This window comes from Colletotrichum lupini, chromosome 5 (assembly GCF_023278565.1).
Source record: "Colletotrichum lupini chromosome 5, complete sequence".
In the NCBI taxonomy this organism is placed as follows: Eukaryota; Fungi; Ascomycota; class Sordariomycetes; order Glomerellales; family Glomerellaceae; genus Colletotrichum; species Colletotrichum lupini.
In genome coordinates, this window is record NC_064678.1 from 1,345,963 (window position 1) to 1,367,204 (window position 21,242).

The 21,242-nt window shown below is 41.6% G+C and overlaps 3 protein-coding genes across 3 annotated transcripts; 1 reads left to right on the top strand and 2 right to left on the bottom strand.

Moving 5' to 3' along the window:
* Positions 1 to 260: 260 nt before the first annotated feature.
* On the bottom strand, positions 261 to 1,395 carry CLUP02_09814 (uncharacterized protein; the record flags this gene model as incomplete). Its single annotated transcript, XM_049288792.1, has 4 exons — positions 261 to 375; positions 447 to 661; positions 800 to 1,066; positions 1,177 to 1,395. 4 exons carry the CDS (start codon positions 1,393 to 1,395, stop codon positions 261 to 263), a joined length of 816 nt encoding a protein of 271 aa, XP_049145936.1.
* A 1,829-nt stretch (positions 1,396 to 3,224) lies between these two features.
* On the top strand, positions 3,225 to 6,625 carry CLUP02_09815 (acyl-CoA dehydrogenase domain-containing protein; the record flags this gene model as incomplete). Its single annotated transcript, XM_049288793.1, has 7 exons — positions 3,225 to 3,528; positions 3,577 to 3,780; positions 3,833 to 3,912; positions 3,994 to 4,237; positions 4,294 to 4,745; positions 4,832 to 5,292; positions 5,356 to 6,625. 7 exons carry the CDS (start codon positions 3,225 to 3,227, stop codon positions 6,623 to 6,625), a joined length of 3,015 nt encoding a protein of 1,004 aa, XP_049145937.1.
* A 6,878-nt stretch (positions 6,626 to 13,503) lies between these two features.
* Positions 13,504 to 16,634, bottom strand: CLUP02_09816 (uncharacterized protein; the record flags this gene model as incomplete). Its single annotated transcript, XM_049288794.1, has 8 exons — positions 13,504 to 13,717; positions 13,775 to 14,063; positions 14,121 to 14,723; positions 14,785 to 15,091; positions 15,163 to 15,338; positions 15,401 to 16,076; positions 16,139 to 16,459; positions 16,539 to 16,634. 8 exons carry the CDS (start codon positions 16,632 to 16,634, stop codon positions 13,504 to 13,506), a joined length of 2,682 nt encoding a protein of 893 aa, XP_049145938.1.
* Positions 16,635 to 21,242: the final 4,608 nt, after the last annotated feature.

Here is a 21,242-nt window from a genome sequence, read left to right on the forward strand (position 1 = left end):
GCGACCTTATATTTAATTAAATACGTTAAATATAGGGCCTCACGATATTTAATTATTTAACTTACTAAAATTCCTATATTTAACTATTTATTTAACTTATTTATTTGATTAATTTGAATGGGTATAAGCGCTGTGGAGGATTTAGAACAGAGGACTTGGAGTAAGGGGCGAAGGGTCGGTAGGCAGCAGCATATCACGGCACTATTCAAATATGAGTGTGAGTCCTTAACAAGAGTTATCGTAGATGGGGCATTAAGTGCCTACCAATAAGCCTCCAGTCCTGTCCAAATCATCAAATCGACGGTTCCCCATGTGGGATCTTTGTAGTCAAAGGTTGAGACTTTGACCAGTCTGATGATGGTGATGAAACAGTTGCTATTCATAAACCTTTAGCGAGTCTTTCTCGTCTGTCTGCTCGCAAGCATGAAAAGATAGAAGATACTCACAAGCCGCCGAATACAAAGGACGAGATGAGGAGCATTTTCTTAAAAGGTGACATCGTCAACCTCATCGCGTAGGGTATTGGAATAAGTATCAACACGAAGTCGGTCACGATGCTACCAACTGCTATGCTGATGTATAGCTTGGAAAGGTCAAGACAGTTCTTGTGTGTAGTCCAGAAGTTTTGCACGGGTATGCAAGCCACAATCGTTGGAATAGTCTAGTTCTAGTGTCAGTACTTATTGATAATATCCAATGGCACCGTCCCATGCCTCTTGTAGCATGAGTTTACATCAACTTCCTTGTGAGACAGTAACCCTTTCAGATTAGGCCTCTGCTGGCGGTCAATGTGACTTACTGCGTATATTGCCCAAGCTCCAATGAAGAACATGAGACCGTACAGATAGTACCTCGCACTGAAGAGTCCAAATATGCGGTGATATAATATCACTAGTGATAGCCGTGCGCTTGCGAGCCCCATTGGATACATAATCTCGTTGGCGAAGATTGTCTGATAGAATCGGGTAATGTTCATGGGGTCTTCCTCGTGGACAACTACTTCGTGTCTACCAAGTCCAAACCTGAGCCAGAACATTGTGCCGGTGAACACTCCGACGATGAAGACCTGCAACATGTGTAAGCGACACTCGCTACTAGAGAAGAAGGAAGAAGTCCACGAGAATCATGAGACTTTCAACGTCGTCGAGCCATTCCCTCAGAGAATCGCAGACTCACTAGAGCAGTTACCGACAGCCAGTCATCCCAAGCCAGCCTCCGACCAGACTGCCTCGCCGCAGCAAGCCGGGCACAAACCGAGAGAATCGAGAGGACGAAGAAGATGATGTGGATCGTATACACCTCTCCCGCTCGATTTTCCGCCCTAAAAGCAGCCTCTCGCTCCGGTGTCATGAGAGGCATGCCCTTGACCGCGTCCAACGACCGAAAGAACGACATATTGCGATGCCGACTCCGGGGTCTCGGTCGGTCGGTCGGTCGGTACAACAAGTCACGATACTTCCATAGGTGGCAGGGAGGAAGAGGAGAAAATTTGACAGTAGGGGCAGCAGCGGTGATGGCATCGAGGGGCAGAAGCTGAGGAAAGCAGCACTAGAAGGGCTCTAGAAGGGAAGAAAATGACACCTGATTGGGAAAGTCAATGAGAAAAGAGGAGGGGAGGGGATGGATTGAATTGGACAAGCTCTGAAACGTCGTCCCGGTGGGTGACCTTTCCCAAGCTGAATAGAGTTCGACACAAGGCATTCAAGAGGGTTGCGAGACGGGAACTTTGTGTGTGCTGCCATCCTTGACAGAGTACACGGTAACGGAAAGTCAAAAAAGTGACCACCTCCTCAGCTGAATGTGCAAGTTTTGAATTAGAGTGCTACATGTTCCGGTAAAAGGAAAGCAGGCCGGTTGCCTGCTAACGCGTGTTTCTCGCGTTATTCCACCAACTGCAGCTCAGCTGGAGTAGTTGACTGAGAACTCTCTTGGTTATGGCTTGACGTTGACATGGTAGAGTTTCTGCTAAGCAGAACTTCGCTTACGACAGCTCAAATCCCGACTCTTTGCAACTCTCATCAGCATCAGTGGGCTGGCTGATTGGTTCCCTCCTCGCCGGATCTTCCACGTGCAATACTCCTTCCGTTGCGTTTCGACTTGTTCGGACAATATCCAAGACGCCGGGAACATTGTGTTCAGACAATTTGGAGACGGCTTGATCAGCCAACACATACACGTGTTTGATCGCCGGTAGAGTAGGTGGCCAGCCAGACGCGCGGAAGAAAGAAAAAGGTGCGCTTATACAACTTCAAAAGTCAATCAGGGATGAACAGGGAGAGGTCCTACCGCTGACGTCAAACATGAAGCCGAAGACCCGAAATGACTCGCCGAGTCCGAGGCTTTACATACTTCTTTCAGACAATGAGGCCGAGAATAAGAGAAGGAGGTATTTCCTTATTGGTTTGAGGGGTATCATAAAATATGAAGCTGTGTTCTACTCAAACCCACGAGGACGAATTGCTTGTAGGAGGGCGCTTGGCTGTCGCTTGGCTGTCACAGACATCTCTCCGGTCGATGGCCAGGATGCTCTATCATATGATACGTGGCGTTTGCATTCTTCGATGTCACATCAAGGGTTCCTCCGTACCTGACTCTTGGGTTTGAAGAGTCCCATGTGATGCAACATCAGTAGACAAAGTCGACGATCAAGTAGGTTTGTTTGGAGCTTGTCACAAAGCATCGACCTCACCAGCTGCATTGCGATCCAGTGTCCAAGATGCTTTTTCGCAGAAAACCACCCAAATCGCCTTCACTTTGGCATCTTCCCCCGTCAAAACTAGTAACAGGGTCTGGCCTGCAGGAATAACAGATTTTCAGCTGAAAGAAGGTGCTGCCTGCTTCCTTGCGGCCGAAACCTAGGCCTTAGACACCAAGCCGTGCCAGCTTGTGCCTCAAGTGTTGTCGCCGTGACCTAACACCGATGCGAGTCGTGCCTAAAGGTGACAAAGTCCGACCGCATCGCACATCCGGATCAACTAAGGGCTGTCTAACAATTCAAGCCCCTTTTCCCCCCGAAATCCCCAAGCGCAGGAGCGCGGGGTAGGAGCGAGAGGTGACAAGAAGCTACGTGGATGTCGCGGGGCAAGTGGCTGTATCCAAGGCGGACCTCGGCTCATCCCGAACCGTGCACCGGGCCGCACATGTATTTTAGGAAACTGATGGACAAGAGTCATGGCATTCACAAGAATGCTGGACAGAAAGCGAGCCAGATTTGAAGAGAGACAATGTCAATCAAAGTCAAGAATGTTCCCGTCGTTGAGCCATACGGCAACCCTGCGCCCTTTGCGGAGCCGGCGTGGTACAATACCCTGGCTTCTCCTTACTATGATGAAAGCCATCGGAGGGTGAGGGACTACGTGCGCAAGTACATCGAGGAGCATATCGCGCCCAATATTCAAGAGTGGGAAGAGAAGGGACATGTCCCCCATGAAGCAAGAATTCACTTTGCCAAATCAGGCTTGGCTTTCCCAGAGTTGCCGCGTGAATATGCTGGCGATGTTCCATTACCAGGCAATGTCCCAGCTGAGAGTAAGCACGAAGCTTCAGTGTGAAGCCGTCTTCTGACATCATTCCTAGAATGGGATATCTTTCACTCGCTTGTTGTAAGCTACGAAGCTAGTAGAATATGGGCTGCCGGGGTGTCTGTGGGACTCAACGGCGGCACGACAATCGGCGTACCTCCTGTCATCCATCATGGCACAGAAGAGCAGAAGAGATGGTGGCTTCCTGGGCTTGTTAACGGGAAAAAAAGCTTTTGTCTCGGTTGTACTGAGCCTACTGGTGAGTATTGTCGGACGTTTCTTTCGAGAGTGTCGTGATTAAAGGCGTGAAGGCGGTTCCGATTTGGCGAATTTGAAGACCACGGCAACCAAATCAGATGATGGAACATATTACACCGTCAACGGCCACAAGGTAAGTCAAAATATCATAAGCTCTACAGATGGACTCCTGCATCTCTCCAATGCTCACGACTTGAGACTAATGAACCTTCAGAAATGGATCAGCGGTGCGATACGTGCTAGCCACATGACAACTGCTGTAAGGACTGGAGGCCCTGGTATTAAGGGCATCTCAGTCCTGGTCATTCCTCTTGATCTTCCCGGCGTTTCTCGACGCAAGATTAGTAATAGTGGATGGAACGCTGGAGACAGCACATGGGTGACACTGGACAATGTCAAAGTACCTGTCAACCACCTCATCGGGCAGGAGAACGCTGGGTTTCAGTACATTATGACCAGTAGGTGACCCTGTGATAAGGTGACATATACCTTGGCTCTTATACTGAACAAACAGACTTCAACAAGGAACGATTCATCCTTGCTGTACTCATGAACGGCCAGGCCAGAATTTGCCTGGGAGACGCCTGGGCATATGCCATAGACCGCCACACATTCGGCAAGCCACTCATGCATCATCAGATCATTCGACATAAGCTCATCACAATGGCGCGCTACATCGAGTCGCACTGGGCCTGGCTCGAACAGATTGCGTATCATGCTCACACTACCGGCTCAATGGGCACAGAACTAGCATCAAGGATCGCGATGGCCAAGATTCACGGCGGACGTCTTCTAGAGCTCGCGAACCGGGAGGCACAGCAGATATTTGGTGGTGCTGGATATCAGCGTGGCGGCGTTGGGGCTCGCGTCGAACAGATCAGCAGAGACCTTCGAGTGAACATCGTCGGTGGCGGAAGTGAGGAGATCATCACGGACTTGGCTGTTCGGCAAGAGATTGGCGCAGCTGTGAGTAGAGGCGCCAAGTTATGATAAGTATTGAGCGTTATAGTCCCGTAACCGAGAAACTCCGATGACTCTTTCAATGTGGGAAGGAATTCGCAATGTGCAGGTGTCGCGATAGCCTCAAGGATCCAACGCTGCCCCTCAGCCACACGATCCCGCTTATTCTTTTTTCCCGATGTTCGTCCGGCTCGCTCCGCGCACCAATCGGAGGTCATGTCACCGAAGTGTCCGGCATCTTGAATTGCAAACAGGGGCGGGCAGGTACGGCCGAGCGTGGCTGCTGTCTCTCGAAGTTTTGGAGGAGAAGAAAGTCGACACTCTCAACACTTTCCTGCAAGATCCCGTTCATAAGGTACATAACTAGACGGGGCAAGAACATCCCCTCAAATGCGTTTCGAAGGAACATTCCCCGTTCCGAGCTTGGAATGTCCGTGGGCTCGAATGGAACTTTCCTGAACCTTGGATTTGTTGGACCCCCGCCCCCAACACTATTCCTGCCATCTACAACCTTTCCATTTTGCTTTCTACGCAATCGACAAAAAAAAGTCAGGTAAGCTCTTGGGGTAAATGACATACATAAACGTGGGTTGCTGATTTTCTCTCTGGTCACCAGGTCATCGTTCAATAACTACCGCACTAGACAAACGCACCATCGTATTGATCCCGCCCGCAAAATGGAGCAAGCGGTAAGGGACTTCAAGACTCTCGGCCGGTCAAAGTCAACGCCTTCGGGTCTTGACAACAAATGGGTTTTTGGTGTCCGACACGTCGAACTCAATCCGCCTGGAGATCTGGTAATCGCCGTACACCCAGTCAGCCGGTTCGTGTTGCGAGGCGGCCCGGCTCAGATCCTCTCGCAGCCTACCGAACGTGATAGAGCCAGAGCGACTGTGACTCCCCTTCTCCAAGCCTTCTTCAAAGGCAGCCCAGGTGCTGAACATGCTGCGTTTGCTCCCTGGAGCTGGTCGACAGACAGTCCCGAGCTCGCTGCCGCTATTGGGCCAGAGCTGGCTGCTGCAGGAATCCCGGGTGGTCTTGAGAAGGTGACCGTTTGCTCTGCTGAGGAAAAGGAGATCCTCGGAGAAACTTGGTCTGAGCTCAGAGACCTCCTGATGAACTTCATGGGTGGTAGCAGGCCCGGACAGGCGACCGCAGTTCCGTCCGCTGTGTCACCCGGGGACTCATCCAAATGCCATGGCTGTGGTCTCTCCTCCGAAAACTTCTCCTCGCCGATGAAGAAGTGTTCCGCGTGTCAGAAGGCATGGTATCATTCCCAGGACTGCCAGCGCTCGCACTGGAAAATGCACAAGCCGACCTGTGTCGCCCACCGCCCGGCTCCAGCCCCGTCCACGGCTGCGTCGCCGGGCATGGGCCCCGCATACAACTATTACAACAATGTGGCGCGAAAATCTGAGGAGGGGCAGGCGTTGTTGCGCTCGCTTAACATCGATCCTATCTCAGTTCGCCCAGGAATGGATTTGCCACTGCGCCGTCTCGTCATCGCTGGCAAAGACACGCCTGAATACTTGCGAATTCTCTTTGGGCCGACGTTTGCTAGCGAGGAGAAGGAATTGGAGAGGGTTAGGCTGGAGGTCCTGATTGACCCTCCTCGTGGCTCCCCAATGTACGTGCAACAAGACCTTGATGACGCCGGAACCAAGCCTCCCACTCGTGCGCTTCGACCGGCGAGCGAGGCGGAACTGGAGACGTTGAAGGAAGTGCGGGAGATCCAGGAGAAAGTCAGGCAGAAGGTTGGGGTTGGGCGTTCGCCTGATACAAGAGTCATGCAAGAAGTCCTGATGACTTGTGGGCCTGATTGGTCAGAGAAGTTGCAGCTGTACATGCTTGCAGTCAATACTATGGACCAAGGTGTCCGCCGCTGAAGATCAAGTCGAGTTGCTGGCAAGACATTTTCGGCGAAAGGAAGTGTTGGGATTTGGGCCAAGAAGATCCCGGGAGAGCTTTCAGCAAATATTATTACGTGCTCAGCTTTCAATGGACGCAAGGGGGCAATACAGGGCCTGCTGTCATCTAAACAACCCTAAGCAAACTTAGGAGCGAGAACCATAACACCACTGGGATGATTATTCTACATTTGTGTGCTTTGGAAGTGTTACTAATACGAAGATTGTTATAGCAATATTTTCTCAAAGGAAATGGAAGGAAGTGGTCAGAAGTGACTTTGGTATATATGTACGAGGCTGCCTGCAACCTTCCTCCTATATACTTTTTCTTAGCACGCACTATTAGTGCGGGCTACTTTATTATATTAACCTCCTTAATAAGGCCTATTCTACCCCCCTTTTTCTTATACTAACTATAACTAGCTTAAGTAACGGCTATTATATATTATTATAGCTACTACCCTCTTTAAATATTTTTAATACTCTCTTAAGCTTTATTACGATTATTTAGTTTATATTACTTCGGTCCCTAATTAAAAAATACTATATTTTAAACTTTATTAAAATAACGTTTATAATTTTTAAAATTATAAAAGTTCTAATTATAAAACCTAGGTTAAACGCGTTTATTACTATAACTTAACTTAAATTGATAATAATATCCTAACCCCCCCTAATTATAAAGCGCATTTTAATAAAATTATAATTATTAACGAGATTAGGACCTATTTTTTTAATTTTTATTTTATAAAAGATATTACTTTTATAACTATTTAGGAGTCTTTTTAATTATTAAAAAACTCTAAATATATTATTATTATAAGCTATTATATTATTAAACTCGAGGCTTTTTTTTAAAAAACCTTAGTTATTACTTATTAAAACTTCTTAGTATAAGCTAGATTATAGAATTATAATAGGCCTCTTTTTTATTAAAATAATCTTTTAAAGCTCTAGTTATTATACTTAATATCTTATTAATTACTAGCCCTAGGGGCTTATAGCTTAAGCTTTAAGTATAACGAGCGACTTATAAAAAGGAGCTAAAAACGTACTTTCTTTCCTTAATACTCGTATTTTTATTTACCTTAACCTTAAGAATCCCCGTTACTAAGTAGAGGTACGGTTTATTTATAAAAAAGTTATTAAAAACTACTTACTTAAGGGTAAAAATATTAGCTTAGTAACTAGGGTTCTAATTAGTTACGTACTTATTTTAAAGATTTTAAGAGTATAATAAGTTATATTTAATTATTATACTTAGCTACTTAAACTTTTTAATATAATTATTATTAAGGGATCTAAGATTTAGTTTATTCATATTATTAAAGGCGTTAAGACTTAGATCCCCGGCCTTAATAAGTAACCCCTTAACTTTAGTATATACGTTCGGGACGAAGTTAAAGTAATAGTAGGGATAACCCCCCTCTACTACCGGACCTCTAGCCTAACGAACGGCCCTTATATAATTTATATTATATCCTTCTTAAGATTAATAAAAAGGCTTTTTAATAGTTTTAAATTAGTAATAGCTTAGTTACTTATTTACTAACCCCCTTTTAAATAGTATTAGGTCTACTTAGATTAGTATAGCTTTAAGGACTATATTAGAACTTAATATTATTATTATTATAAAAAGCTAGGATATAATAGTAATTATATTACGATTATTCCTTAGTATATAAATTACTAAGGGCTATATATAAGTAATTATACGAGCTACCCTATATACCCCTAGAGGAAAAATAGTACTATTATTTACTAAACCTCTTAATAAAAAAAACTCTTACGTAAAGTAAGTAAAGAACTTTATACGTAAGTTACGAAGCTCGACCTCTCCCTAAGCCCTATTCTTAAATTAAACCTTATAAAGTCCTTAAATACCTAGTTCTAAGATAAGATTATAAGTATTAAAACGAAGAAACTTATTAAGGATATTATTTAGGGGTCTATAGTTATTAATATAACTATATATAATATTAAAAATTACTTAAATAAATAAGAATAAACTTACTTAATTATTATAACGTTAAATAGTACTATAGATTTTATTTTAAAAAGCGGTAACTATCCCCTTTTTTAAAAAATAGGGCTCTAAACTCCCCCCTAAAAATAACTTAAAATACGAAGAGCCTATTTTAAAAAAAAAGAGTAAGAGTAAATATAAAAGCGCCTCGCGTAAGCGCTCTATAATTATTTATAGCTAGCGTATTTAATACGTATTAAAATTAAAATACTATAAGCTAACGTATAAAAGAACGGTTATAAATATAATTATACTCTTATTATTACCGAATTTAAATAAGTAAATATCTTATTATTATAAGAGCTATAATATAATATAGATAAATTATAAAATATTACTAAATCTTACCCTAGCTTCGCCCTATACTTACTAATTTAAAGCTAGGTTATAATTATTAATAAACCTTAGGTCTTTATATACGTCCGCTAGACCCTCCCGTACTTAATAGCGTTCGATATTATAAAGCTCTCTTACTAAGACTTATTTAGAGTACGTATTTTAAAGTATTATATTTTTAATACTTATTACGCCCTTAATAAAAAGTATGTATTAATAATATTTAATTACTAAACCCCCCCGTAAAAGCTATTTATTACGGGGGATTTAAACTCTCGTTATACTAATTAGTAGCTAGGGACCCCTTTATATACCCCTAGGAACTACTTTACTAACTAAATAGACGGCTATTACTTTACTATACTAAACCCCGTAGGGGTCCCTATTTATAAAACGGGTAATATACTTAACTTAGCTATTTTTAACGTCCCCCTAGCCCGGACTTAAATTACTAACTATATATATACTAAATCGGACTATAATACCCTTATTATAACTATCCCCCTTTTTACTAGCTTAGGTAATACGTATTAGCTAAGAAAAAAGAAGCGGAAAATTAAACTAGAGAATATATTATAGTTCGTAGAGAGGGTTAGGGAGCTAACTTAGGTATTATATATTATATATAATATTATATAAGACCTTAATTTAGTTATAGAGAGCCTTAACGACGTATTTTAGTATACTTATACTTCTTTTTCTACCCCGTATTATATAAGGGGTAGGGGAATAAAGTAGTAAGACGAATCGTATACTAAGGTTAATAAACGTTTTAAAATAGTATACATAACCGACCCCTAATCTCTTATTATAATTATAATTAATTAGTAACGTAATAATACTATATAAAGGGCTAAAGCCGCTATATAAGCTAAAATAGTCTTTTTTATTAAAAAGGATTCGGATATATACTAAATTATAAGTTAGAACTAGCCTAGGCCTTAGGTCTAATTCTTTTTTTTATAAGATAGTAAGAATATAGTTATTAAACTTATTAAGAAAGTAATACTTTTCTAAAAAAAAGCTCTTAGAGCGTATAACCGTAAAGAATAACGTATATTTCGACCCTATGATATACTTTTAATAGCTATTACTTTAGGATCTTATTATTTATTAGCGTAAAATAAATAATATAGTACTTAGTATAAAAAATACTACCCTTAGTATAAATAATATTATAATCTTAATACTACGGGCCTATTAACTATATATTAATAACTACGTCCGTTATTTTTACTAAGCCTATTTCGTACTTAGATATTACCCTAAGGCCTAACGAGATACTAAGGTAGTAATAATATTAAAGCTTAACTAAGATATACGTATTTATAAAGGCTAGCGCCCGATCTTATTCTTAGTGACCCTAGGGAAGGGGCTAGAGCGCTTTATAACTAAGAAGATATTTTATATTATTATTACTTAAAGTATACTTAACTTATAAATAACTAAGGTACTACCTAAACGATTAATTACGGATATAATTAAAATAGTAATTTATAATATATAAGCTATTTTTAATAAAAAGCTAGTTATTATTATTATTATAATAAATATTAAAAGAGCTTTTAACTTAGTACTATATAACTAGCTATATAATCGGCTCTAAGTATAGGGTTAGCTTAAGAATATTATTATTTAAGTATAGTACTTTAACTAATTACGCCGAGCCTCGGTTTATTATAAAAAATATTAAAGTCTTATATTCCCCCTTTTTTATAGTTTATTATAGGGGTTATTAATCTTATTTATCCTCTTTTTATTATATACTAAGTAAATTTATTAAATTAGCCCGGAGTCCTTTAAATTTAGCTATATTAATAATTATATAATACTAAGTATTAAAAAGGACCTTACTAAGGCTACTTCCCGGGTATAATAGATTTTAAATAATATTATTACTTAGGGTAGGGATAATATTATTTAGTTTAATTTTAAAAAGACTAAAGTCCTTTATTTTATAAAATAAACCTTATTAAGGGCTAGAGATATTACCCCCCCCCTATTTATTATAATAATAAAGAGATTAGACCTTATAAAAAGGGTATTATAAAGTAGCTAAGTATTATTTTTAATAAGAAGCTACTTTTTTATAGTTATATTACTAAATACTAAAATAAAGCTAGGTTTATAACTAGCTATATTAAAGGCCTTAATGAAGTCTTTAATAATACGCCCCTAGTTACTATATATAAAGCGATTTATATTATTATTATTCTTAAGGCCCTATATAGCGCTAAGCTATAATACTCCGGCCCGACCTAACTTATTTTTAAAATTAAAATTAACTCTAAAATACGTGCTTAATTAGAAGTTTAATACGGGCTAAAGTTAGTTATTAAGACTTTTTAAACCCTTATTAATATTACTTTAAGGGGCTCTTTTTTAATATAGCGGACTATATTAGTTATAGCGCTATTATAGGAGGTAAATATATTATTAATAAAGCTTTTCTTAGACTTTTTTAAAAACCACTACGCTATTAGGCTTTTTATACTAAACTACTCTTATTTTTTAGCTTAGAGGATCTACAATTATAAGCTACTACGTAACTATAAGAACCCCTCTTATTTAACTATATTTATTTAAATAGCTAGTTAAATTAAACGTCCCCCGTAACTAGCTTTATTACCCCGTAACTTCTTAATTATAAATAACTTTAGTAATATTTAAAAAGTAATTAAAATAAAAAAATATAAAGTTATTATAAATAATACGAATCTCTTTTTATTACGTATATTATAGCTTATATAAATAGGTTATAAATAACTCTAAAGGCTACGGGCTTTAAATATACTATTTACTAAGGACTATAATTAATTTATTTTAAGTACTACTACCTCCCCTAGGCCGAGGTTTTTAATATTAAAATAAGAGGGGCTATTATAAGTCTCTACGCAGCGCTAAGGCTTAAAAATAAGTTTATTATAATTATTACGGTTTATTTAAATAACTAGGCTATTATTAAGTACTTAAATAGTACCCCCCCTTTATTTTCTTAATAAGCTATTTTTAAGTTTTAGGAGCTTATTAAGAACGCTAGGGTCCCTATTACTTTTTATTAAATACCTAGCTATAAGGGTATTATAAGGAACGAAATAGCGGACTAATTAGCTAAAAAGGGTATTATTATAAATCCCTCTAACCTATTTATACGCCTCTTAATTATTATTTATATTAAGCATCGTACTTAGGAAAAATAGCTAACTATACTCCGGGGCTAGTAAAAGGATTATTAACTAAACTCTTATAAGGCCCTCGCTTTATTTATTAATAATATAGCGAGCCCCGAGCTAAAGTTACTTACGTAACGCTAGCTTTACTAGCTCTTCTTAACTAAGTCTAACTATAAAGACTACGCTATATACTATTACTTATATAATTATAATAATACTAACCTTTGCTACTTATATAAAAAAGAAAAAGTACTTAATTATATTTATTATTATTATCTAGTCTTACGTAGGGGTATATTATAATTTACCCGAGCTAACTTCGTTTAGTATTAACTTAGTAAAGACTAGTCTACTTATATTATACTACTATAAAGCTCCCGGTTCTTTACTAATATTTATTTAAAATAAACTAATATTCATTAGAATTAGGTTAGTGCGCACGGAATTAGTTACGGTAATACTAGACTTATATTTATTATTAAATAATATAGCTATAATAAAGGTATCGGGGTACCCCCCTTAGCCCTTATATTAATAAACTAACGTAATAGGACGTACTATATAATTCGTATTTTAACTAGCTATTTAAAATAGACCTTTTTAAACTAAACCCCCCTATTATAATAAGTTTATTAATATAGCCGTTAGCTCCCTTAGTAAATATTAATTTTATAGGGCAAGTACATTAATACGGCTCGTTTAACTAGGATACGTAATAAGCTATATACCTTATTAGCCCTATAAAGCTTATATTTACTTATAGTAGTACTAATAATAATATTACTTTTTATCTACGTTATATTAATACTTTATTTTATTATATAATATAATATATTACTTTATATTATAATATATATTATATACCTCTCCCCCCCCCTTATTTTACTATTTTATATTTTATACTATACTACTCTCCCTCTACTTATTAAAGGAGCTAGACTCTTTGCCTCGGGTAATAATACTTATTATAATACGACAACGGTCTTTTTATAAATATATAAAACACTACTTAGTTAGTTTATTATATTATTAATATAATACTTAAACCTTACTAAGTATATTTACCTTAGGTTATAAAATAGTACGGGGGGCTATGCGTAAGTAAAAGGGTTAATCTTAAATTATATATTATATTATTTTATAAGAGGGTATTATATAGGCTTTACGGGGCACGGTATACGGTTTTATAATTTTGATGTGATATAGTCGCCTTTTACCTCACTCGAGGATACTACGGCATAAAATGGCACAAACAAACAAATAAAATACGAGGCTGCCTGGATACTACCCAAAGCCTACAATCATTGCCCGAACCCGCTGTCTCAATGACGGACAACGCGATTGCGGACGTGATAATCCAAGTCATGCCTCCTCTTCCCAGAGCCAAAAACTCTCGTTTCAAGTGCATTTAGCAGGCCATCGAGACCGCGCTTAGCAGAACCTCCAGATAATGTGACACCCTCATCAGTCAGGGCTTTTCTGACGTCCGCGATAGTAGCCTTCGAAGTTGAAGCCGGAGCCTCGACCTCATCAAAGCTTTTCTCTGGTTAGTCTTGGGAACTTCAGCTGAAACATTGACGTCGATTTACTCACTAGTAGACGGCATAAGGACCCGGCTTGCCCGCCGCCTTGGCGGTTTCTCCACCGTTCAACTCTTGCTTGCCGATGAGCTTGAACTTTCCGGAAATCCCCTGCACAAATGAGGTCTCGCGGTATTCCGAGTTGGCAACGGCTTCAATGTAGCGACCTGACTTGGAGTTGATCATGAAGAGGTAGTCCTTTGTGGTTGTGAACATGCCGTCGCCGAGGTTGAGGGTCGTCGCCATGACTTTGCGAACCTCGCCGGTGCCACCTGAAGGTGTGTTGACGTTGAGAACGAGGTCTAAAGCCATTAGCAAATACAAACATTGAAACACTGTAGAATATCAGCATAACTCACCTTGAACTTCGTAGATGCCTGCCTTTCCCTTGCTAATCACACCGGACTCAAGCTTATTGAGCATGTTGACCGTCGCAGCATCAAGATCAGTCGAGCGTACAACTAAGCCAGTAGCAGAGGGAAGCTTTGACAAGGCGTTGTTGAACTCGGGGTTGATCATGTACCATTGGATCCAGGTCTTGAGAGCCCACTTCTCCTGATCACTCAGACCATACGCCTTGGACGTTGCGGTGGCGATCTTGCCCCAGTCGGCGGTCTTCTTCCTTGCCTCGAGCAACACAGCGCTGATCTCGTCGACATTGGCGGAGACGGACTGCGCCTTGGTGTACCAGTTGGCAAAGCCCTCGCTCATGGTAGTGATAAGCGTCTTCTCGTCAGCTGTGAGGGCTGCGGTCTCGGAGAGAGTGGCTACGACGCGATTAGCCAAGGGGATGGCTTCAGATGTGCCGAGGCCGGTTGCCAGGCCAGTCTGGTTGTTCCAAACGGGCTCTGGTGCTTCCAGGGTCTGAGGACTCAAGAAGCAACAGAACTTGCGCAAGATGCCCTTTTGGCGGCGGACCCTGGCACCACCTCCCTCGATGCAGATTTTGCAGTTGTCGAATCCTGATGAGGTTAGCTCTGGGGCCTGATCAATTGGACTAAAGTTGGCGTTGCTTAGACTCACCTCCTTCTTCGATGGATTTCTCCATGGCAGCAACGTCGCTATCCGTGTACAGCAGTTTGGGCTTTCCATCGCCAGTATCACGGAAGATCTGCACGGTGTTCTCACCCTCCTTAGCTTCCAGCATGAGCCCCTTGCCTTCGCCAACAGTTGCCGCAGTCTTGCCAAACTTTGCCAATACAGCGTCCACGGCACCAACAGCCTTCGCTGCTGTTGCGACGTCCTTGGCCACACTCAAGAGTCCCACAACATCCGCGAAGATGCTGCCCGCCTTTTCAATATCGTTGTCGTAGGTGAGTTCGTGGATGCTCTGTTTGACAAGACGTCAGCAGAAGCACTCGACTGGGGCTTTTCACGAGGCCTGAGTGCGTGTTTACTTACATCAAAAGCTCTGAATGCGTCTCTGCATCCCTCTCGAATGGTCTTTCCGACGCTCGCCTCAAAGATGCTGGTAAGATGGCTCATCCCCATACATGTAACCTTGAGCTCTTGGACGTGAGGCGTGGCTAGAAACTTGAAAGCACCGATAGCTGAGTTGATGACGTTCTTCATTACGCCTGAAGCAAGCCTCGTATCAGTGATTGGGGCTCTCTTGGTATTAGAACCAGTCACAACTTACCCATCCAAAACTGGTCCTCAAGAGGAATATTCGACCCGGGGTTTCCAAACAGAGGATCATTTGAAGTCTGGCGCTTCGAGTTCGCGCTACCGCCTCCACCACCAACACCACCAACATACTTGATCCCAGCGAACAAATTAGAAGCGCAAGCGGCTCCTGAGGGATTAGCAATACAAGGTCCCTGGCTAATCTTCCTCACGCAGACTTCAAGCGCATCCGACGCATTGGCTCCAGTGCGAACTTCAGGAAGATCCAGACAAAAGGCAGGCCACAAGTGAAGGATACAAGTCTTGTTGGAAGGATTGGCATCGCAGCCGCTGGGGATGGTAGCAAAAGAGCGCGCAACGATGCAGTCGGTCGAACCCATACTTTCTAGCATGGATGTTGATGTGTTGCCTTGGTCGGCGAATCTGCACTGAGGGATATCGCCTTCTGATGCTGGCGGAGTGGTGCCAAAGGAGGTGGATGTGAGGTTTGTCAATTGCGCTTGCGGGTAGTACATGGTCCCCGTGGCGGGAGGAATGACGAGCTTTCCGGTGTCGTTGGCATACGCGCAGAACTGGGTCTGGCTGGCTGAGGGGAAGGTAAGGGCTTCGCCGGCGTTGGCGGGCCTCTCGAGGGCACCCAGTGTTGAGGAGTAGATGAAGAAGGGCTGCTTGTCTCCGGGAATGCCAACCTGATGAAACTTTTCGTTAGGGAAACCCTTCGTAGCTCAAGCAAGTGAAAACTTCAGCTCACATAGAATGTCTGGTTCTTGGCCAGATCGCATGCAGCAACCTTGACAGTACCGCTGGAGATATCCCAACAGCCACCACCGGAGCCTCCTCCGGCAACTCTGATCCCCGAAGGATCGGTGAAAGATGTACCACCGGCCAATATTCCGTTTATTAAGTAAAATGTGGTAGCTAGATCGGCAGCCGTGCCACCCGCCATCACCGTGTCAGTATTAGACTGAACTGGTGTGAACGTTTTGGCATCCCCCGTTGCGTCTTGAAAGCTTGCAGCGCATGATGGTGTATTCTCGGCCGTAGCAAAGAACTTAAGCGGCATTCCAAGAGTCTGTATTAAAGACGGCTTTTGTCAGTTCCGTTGTCCTTCTTGCGATATTGGGGAGTGGTGGTCCCAGGAGGAAGCTAACCCATTCAACCGTGTTGTCTGTCTGACCATTGGTTGCAACCGCTAGCAAACCAATGGCCCCAACGAGACTCCGAAGAAAGTCCCGTGATTTCACCATGATAAAGGCTGAGAATGACTTAAATGAAGAACGATTAGGAGTCAAATGAGTGGTTATAGGTTACGGTCAAAAGAGTGACTGAGAGAAGGAACGGCCGAAGCTGACCAAACAAATCAGGGCCCCAACGCCTCGTAGGGCAGCCGGCGTTCGTTTTATCATCCGAACATGATCGCAGAGCAATATCATAGTCAGTCAAACCACTTGGACTAACAACAACTTACTAGCTCGGTCTGTCCGCTGTACCCGACGCAAAGGACATGATCAAGTTGCAACAGGGGTTTTCAGGCACACTGCGAATAAAGTTGCGACGGTTCGCCTACATCGTCATACATTCACTTTTTTCAGAGCCACCAACTTGACTCAAGACTAGGGAACCCCTTCTTGCAGCTCAGAGAAGGGGCTGTGTAGGCCTGGCCGGTCTCGCAGGCCTAGAATCATGGTATGTTGTCTGGGCTTGATAGCCATCCTTCTCACCAGACCTGTTTGCTTGTCATGGTTTCATCTGTGAGCCTTGTGGGGCCAGCCCATCCGATCGGCTGCGTTCGTTCGCTAGGGCAGTGATAAAGTTTAAGCCATCTTCATCAAATTGACGCTCGGATCTATTTAAAGACCACTGGCCACCGCGTGGCATTTCCCCTCTTGACGGAAAAGAATCCTCCGCAACCTTATTAGAAGTCAAGTTAATACACCTCGTTTGGTATGTGAACAAGGCATATGGGACACATTTACTCGTTAAAGCAATCAACTCGTAAAGGTTGACTTCCAGTATTGGCTGAAACTAGTTGACTCCTAGGAACATGTTGAGAATATGGCGAAGTAGAAAGATAGAAAAAGGCCAAAACGAGTTTTGCTTTGAGTCAGATACGGTGATCATGTAGTGGTGTTCAATCATTCAATACGAGACGAACATTAGGCTTGGGCCAGGCGCGTTGAAGTTTTTATGACATGTAACTGAGCTATTCGGGCCATTTCGTCTCCTTGCGGGTCTACCAACCAAGAACCAGCAGGGAACTGCCGCCTGGCCGCCGGACGCCAATAGACACCGGGATGCTCAACAGAAAGCCGAGTATGCCGACAGTCTCGTACGAGGTTTAGTCAAATATACCGCGCGCAATTGAGCGAGTTATGCTATGTTCTTGGCCAGTTTCTCCCTTCTGGGCCTCGAGGGGCAGGTATTGGGATGCCAAGCTTGACTTCACCAGGTGAAACATCTTAAGAATAATCGTTGCTATTAACGAATGTCTTCACCCACTTTTATGTGATTCGTAAACGGTTGCAAGCTTCTAAGAAGATCTACACTTTGCTATAAGAGAAATGGGCAGCCTGAACTTAGTTCTAAGAATATGTGGGCTACGAACGAACTTCCGGCTCCCAGGGGTAGCTGGAATTAGACGAGCATAACCCCGACTGAACTTATCTTTCGATGAGGCCATGAGGTTCGAATTCAACTTTTCTTCTCTGGAACCAGTGGCTTTTCTTTCGCTAGAAAATATCCTTTACCACGCATACGCTAGGTTATCTCAAACGCCATTGCCAGGAGCAGGCTATGATCATCATGGATTGTTCGGACATCGCGACAGCTGGGCAGAATATCCAAAACTTCTGCTGATGTATACAATCCATGGCAAAGTTGAGTCTTGATCTTAGAGTGACTTTTAAGCAGTGGTATGGAGAAAGTCTTGACACAGAAATTGGTCTTCACTCAGGGGTCAGCGGCACTTGTGAGCACGGGTGGGCTGATATGGGATATTCTGTTCTCATAGCCCTCGATGTAGACCCGATGTTCAAAAATGTGTCTAATTAAAGACTTCTGGTGTATTGATTACTACTGACGTCAAAGACTGGTGCTTGTAGGAGACAGTGCCATGTCACATGAGCCCCATCACGCCGACTGCCAATCCAAATCGACAAGCCATCCATCCACTAGATCACGCCTGATGTCGTCGCAGATTTCACAGAATCCTTCAGATCGAGCCGCTCAAGCTAACGGGAAGCGGTGGTCAAATACGTCAAACCGCTATTCAGGTGTACGCGTAGCATCGGCTTGCCAGTCGCTGTGAAGATCCTTTTGTCAGCGCCTTCAGACCTGTATGCCTCAACTTTGTGAGCGTCCCATCCCATGTCCTTGACCAAGTCGAGAGTCCGCTCTGCTCTTGGCCGCGGGCTAATGAGGTAGAGTTTCCCGAAATCGTACTCCAAAGACATAACGGCTCGGTCGTACTCAGATTGATGCTCTAAAATACTTACAAGTCTCTACTTTATTTAATCGAGTAGACCTTGGCAGACAGGGCTGCTTAGGGTTGGGATTGTTCCAACGGCCAACTTTCTCGACATATGTGTACGGCAAAGCCAGAATCGCGCCACAGGCTTTTGGTAATTCTGGCATTTGGACACCTGCGCGTGGAAAGATTGTGTTCTAAATGACTGGCCTGCGCGGTACTTTATGCTCAGGGTCGCTGACGTAGATACATGGTCAAACGAGTAGGGGTTGTTCATTTATGGTTGGCAAGCAAAACCACGCTAGCGGGGTAGGTTGTTGCCTCACTTGCTGGCATATGCAGGAGGCCGTCGAACCTTTCATCCCTCAGCCTGTAAGCACTGACGCGGTAATATCTATACACCCTATTTCATACAAGGCGCCTGCAGCGTGGACCAACAGCCGACGAGAGATGAAAACAAGGCGGATAGGACAAGCGGTAAGGTCAAGACAAATGCAGCGAGGGGTTGTCGAATCAATACCGATCACTTAACCCTCTTGATCATAATGACGAGCATCAGTTGTGCCGATTGGTGGAAGCCTGTTGATACCATACGGCACAGAAAACATATGAAGGCTATGCTTGAAAGCAAAGGAAAAATTCCAATAACAAATGCAAAACCTGCTTCCACAGCTTATATGAGGGATAGCCATCATCCACGCTACACAACGACATCAATTATCGAACGCATTGAACCTTCTCTCTCTCTTGGTAATCACGAGTATTCCACTACTTGAATCGACGGATAGTCATGAACCTAGAAATCACTGGAAACTTACAGAAACGGTTTGTGCAAGACGCCGTTTTGCTTCACAAGCTAGACCCAGTAAGGGGTAGTCCAACAGCATACGGTCTGGATCGACACCCTCATGACGCGGGTGTTCCCTGAGAAGAGTTGCTAAAGCGAAAGTTTCTCGATTCTTTCGCTCTACTAGCTTCAACCCACAAAGATGGCGACACAGTATCGGCGGCCGCCTTAGAGGAAGGAGCGCCTGAGGGCTCGGTCATTCGCATCGCTAGTAATGCTAGGGTGTCCGCATCGACACTGGTCCTTCTTCGGGAAGTGATGGAAATTCTTCATAACGTATACAGCGCTTATACCTATACAAACAAATCAAATATAAGGTTCGTATTTAATTATTTAGCTCATTTCTCGTGCTATATTTAATTATTTAATAATTAATTAATAAATTTAACTAATTTCTTAATCGGGAATTAAATAAAGCTATTATAAAAGTCCTTATAATACTAACTTATAAACTTTATTTCGATTAGCTCTTTTAATTAAAAAATTAACCTCTTACTTTTATAATACTACCACAAAGCTAGTTTTTAAAATATTAAACCTCCTTTAGTATAAAAGATCTTATTGATAATCGCTATAAAGTTAGAATTAACTTTATAAAGCTAAATATCCTCTCGTAATTTATTATTATTATAGGGATCGTAAAAATATTAAGTATAAGCTTACTTAACGTTAAATAAGTTAGCTAATAATTAATCTATTATTAAATTAAGTTAAGGACTAACTAAGGGATAATTTATAAATAATATTAATTAAGCTTAGGTACGTAGTTAATTATTACGTTTATTATTTAAAATATCAATATTAGATTAGAAGTCTAATTCGACCGCGGCGTACGGCCAACTGCGCAGGGGCCAATTAGGGGCCCTATTTATAATTATCGTAGCTAGCCTAACCTATAGTTAGAACCTCCTTCTTATTACTACGTAGATATTTAAATAATTCAATTAATCTCTTCGTTAACTACAGTTCGAACTAACTACTTTATTATAAGGATATTAATACTAATTAATAATTAAATTCTATTATCGTAAATCGGTAAGGTATCTCGCTACGCAGAAAAGACGACCTCTTAATACTATATAGGATAAGAGATTTATATTAATTAACTTTATAGAAGTAAATAAAAAAAGAAGCGATTTTTAAATATTATATAGAATTAAGTAATCGTAGCCCTTTATTACTTATAAGAAGTCGACGTTTATTATATTAAAATACGTTAATTAATAGAACTACTTAAATAACTAGCCTTTTATTATCGCCCTGAGTAGCTTTTTTATTAAACGACTTTTCCGTAGCTAGCCCGTAATTAGAAATTAACTAATTAAATTAGTAAAAAGAAATACTTATATAATAACTATCGACCTAATTAATTAGTATAATAAACGAGCTTAATAATATAATATAAAAAAGTACCGCGCGATGAAAAAAGGGGATCTCTAAACGTAAATATTCTTACTTAGTAATAAAAGTAACCTTATAAAAGTTATTAAGCTAAGAGATTTATAGTATATAAAAAAGTTTATTATTATAAAAATCTTATAA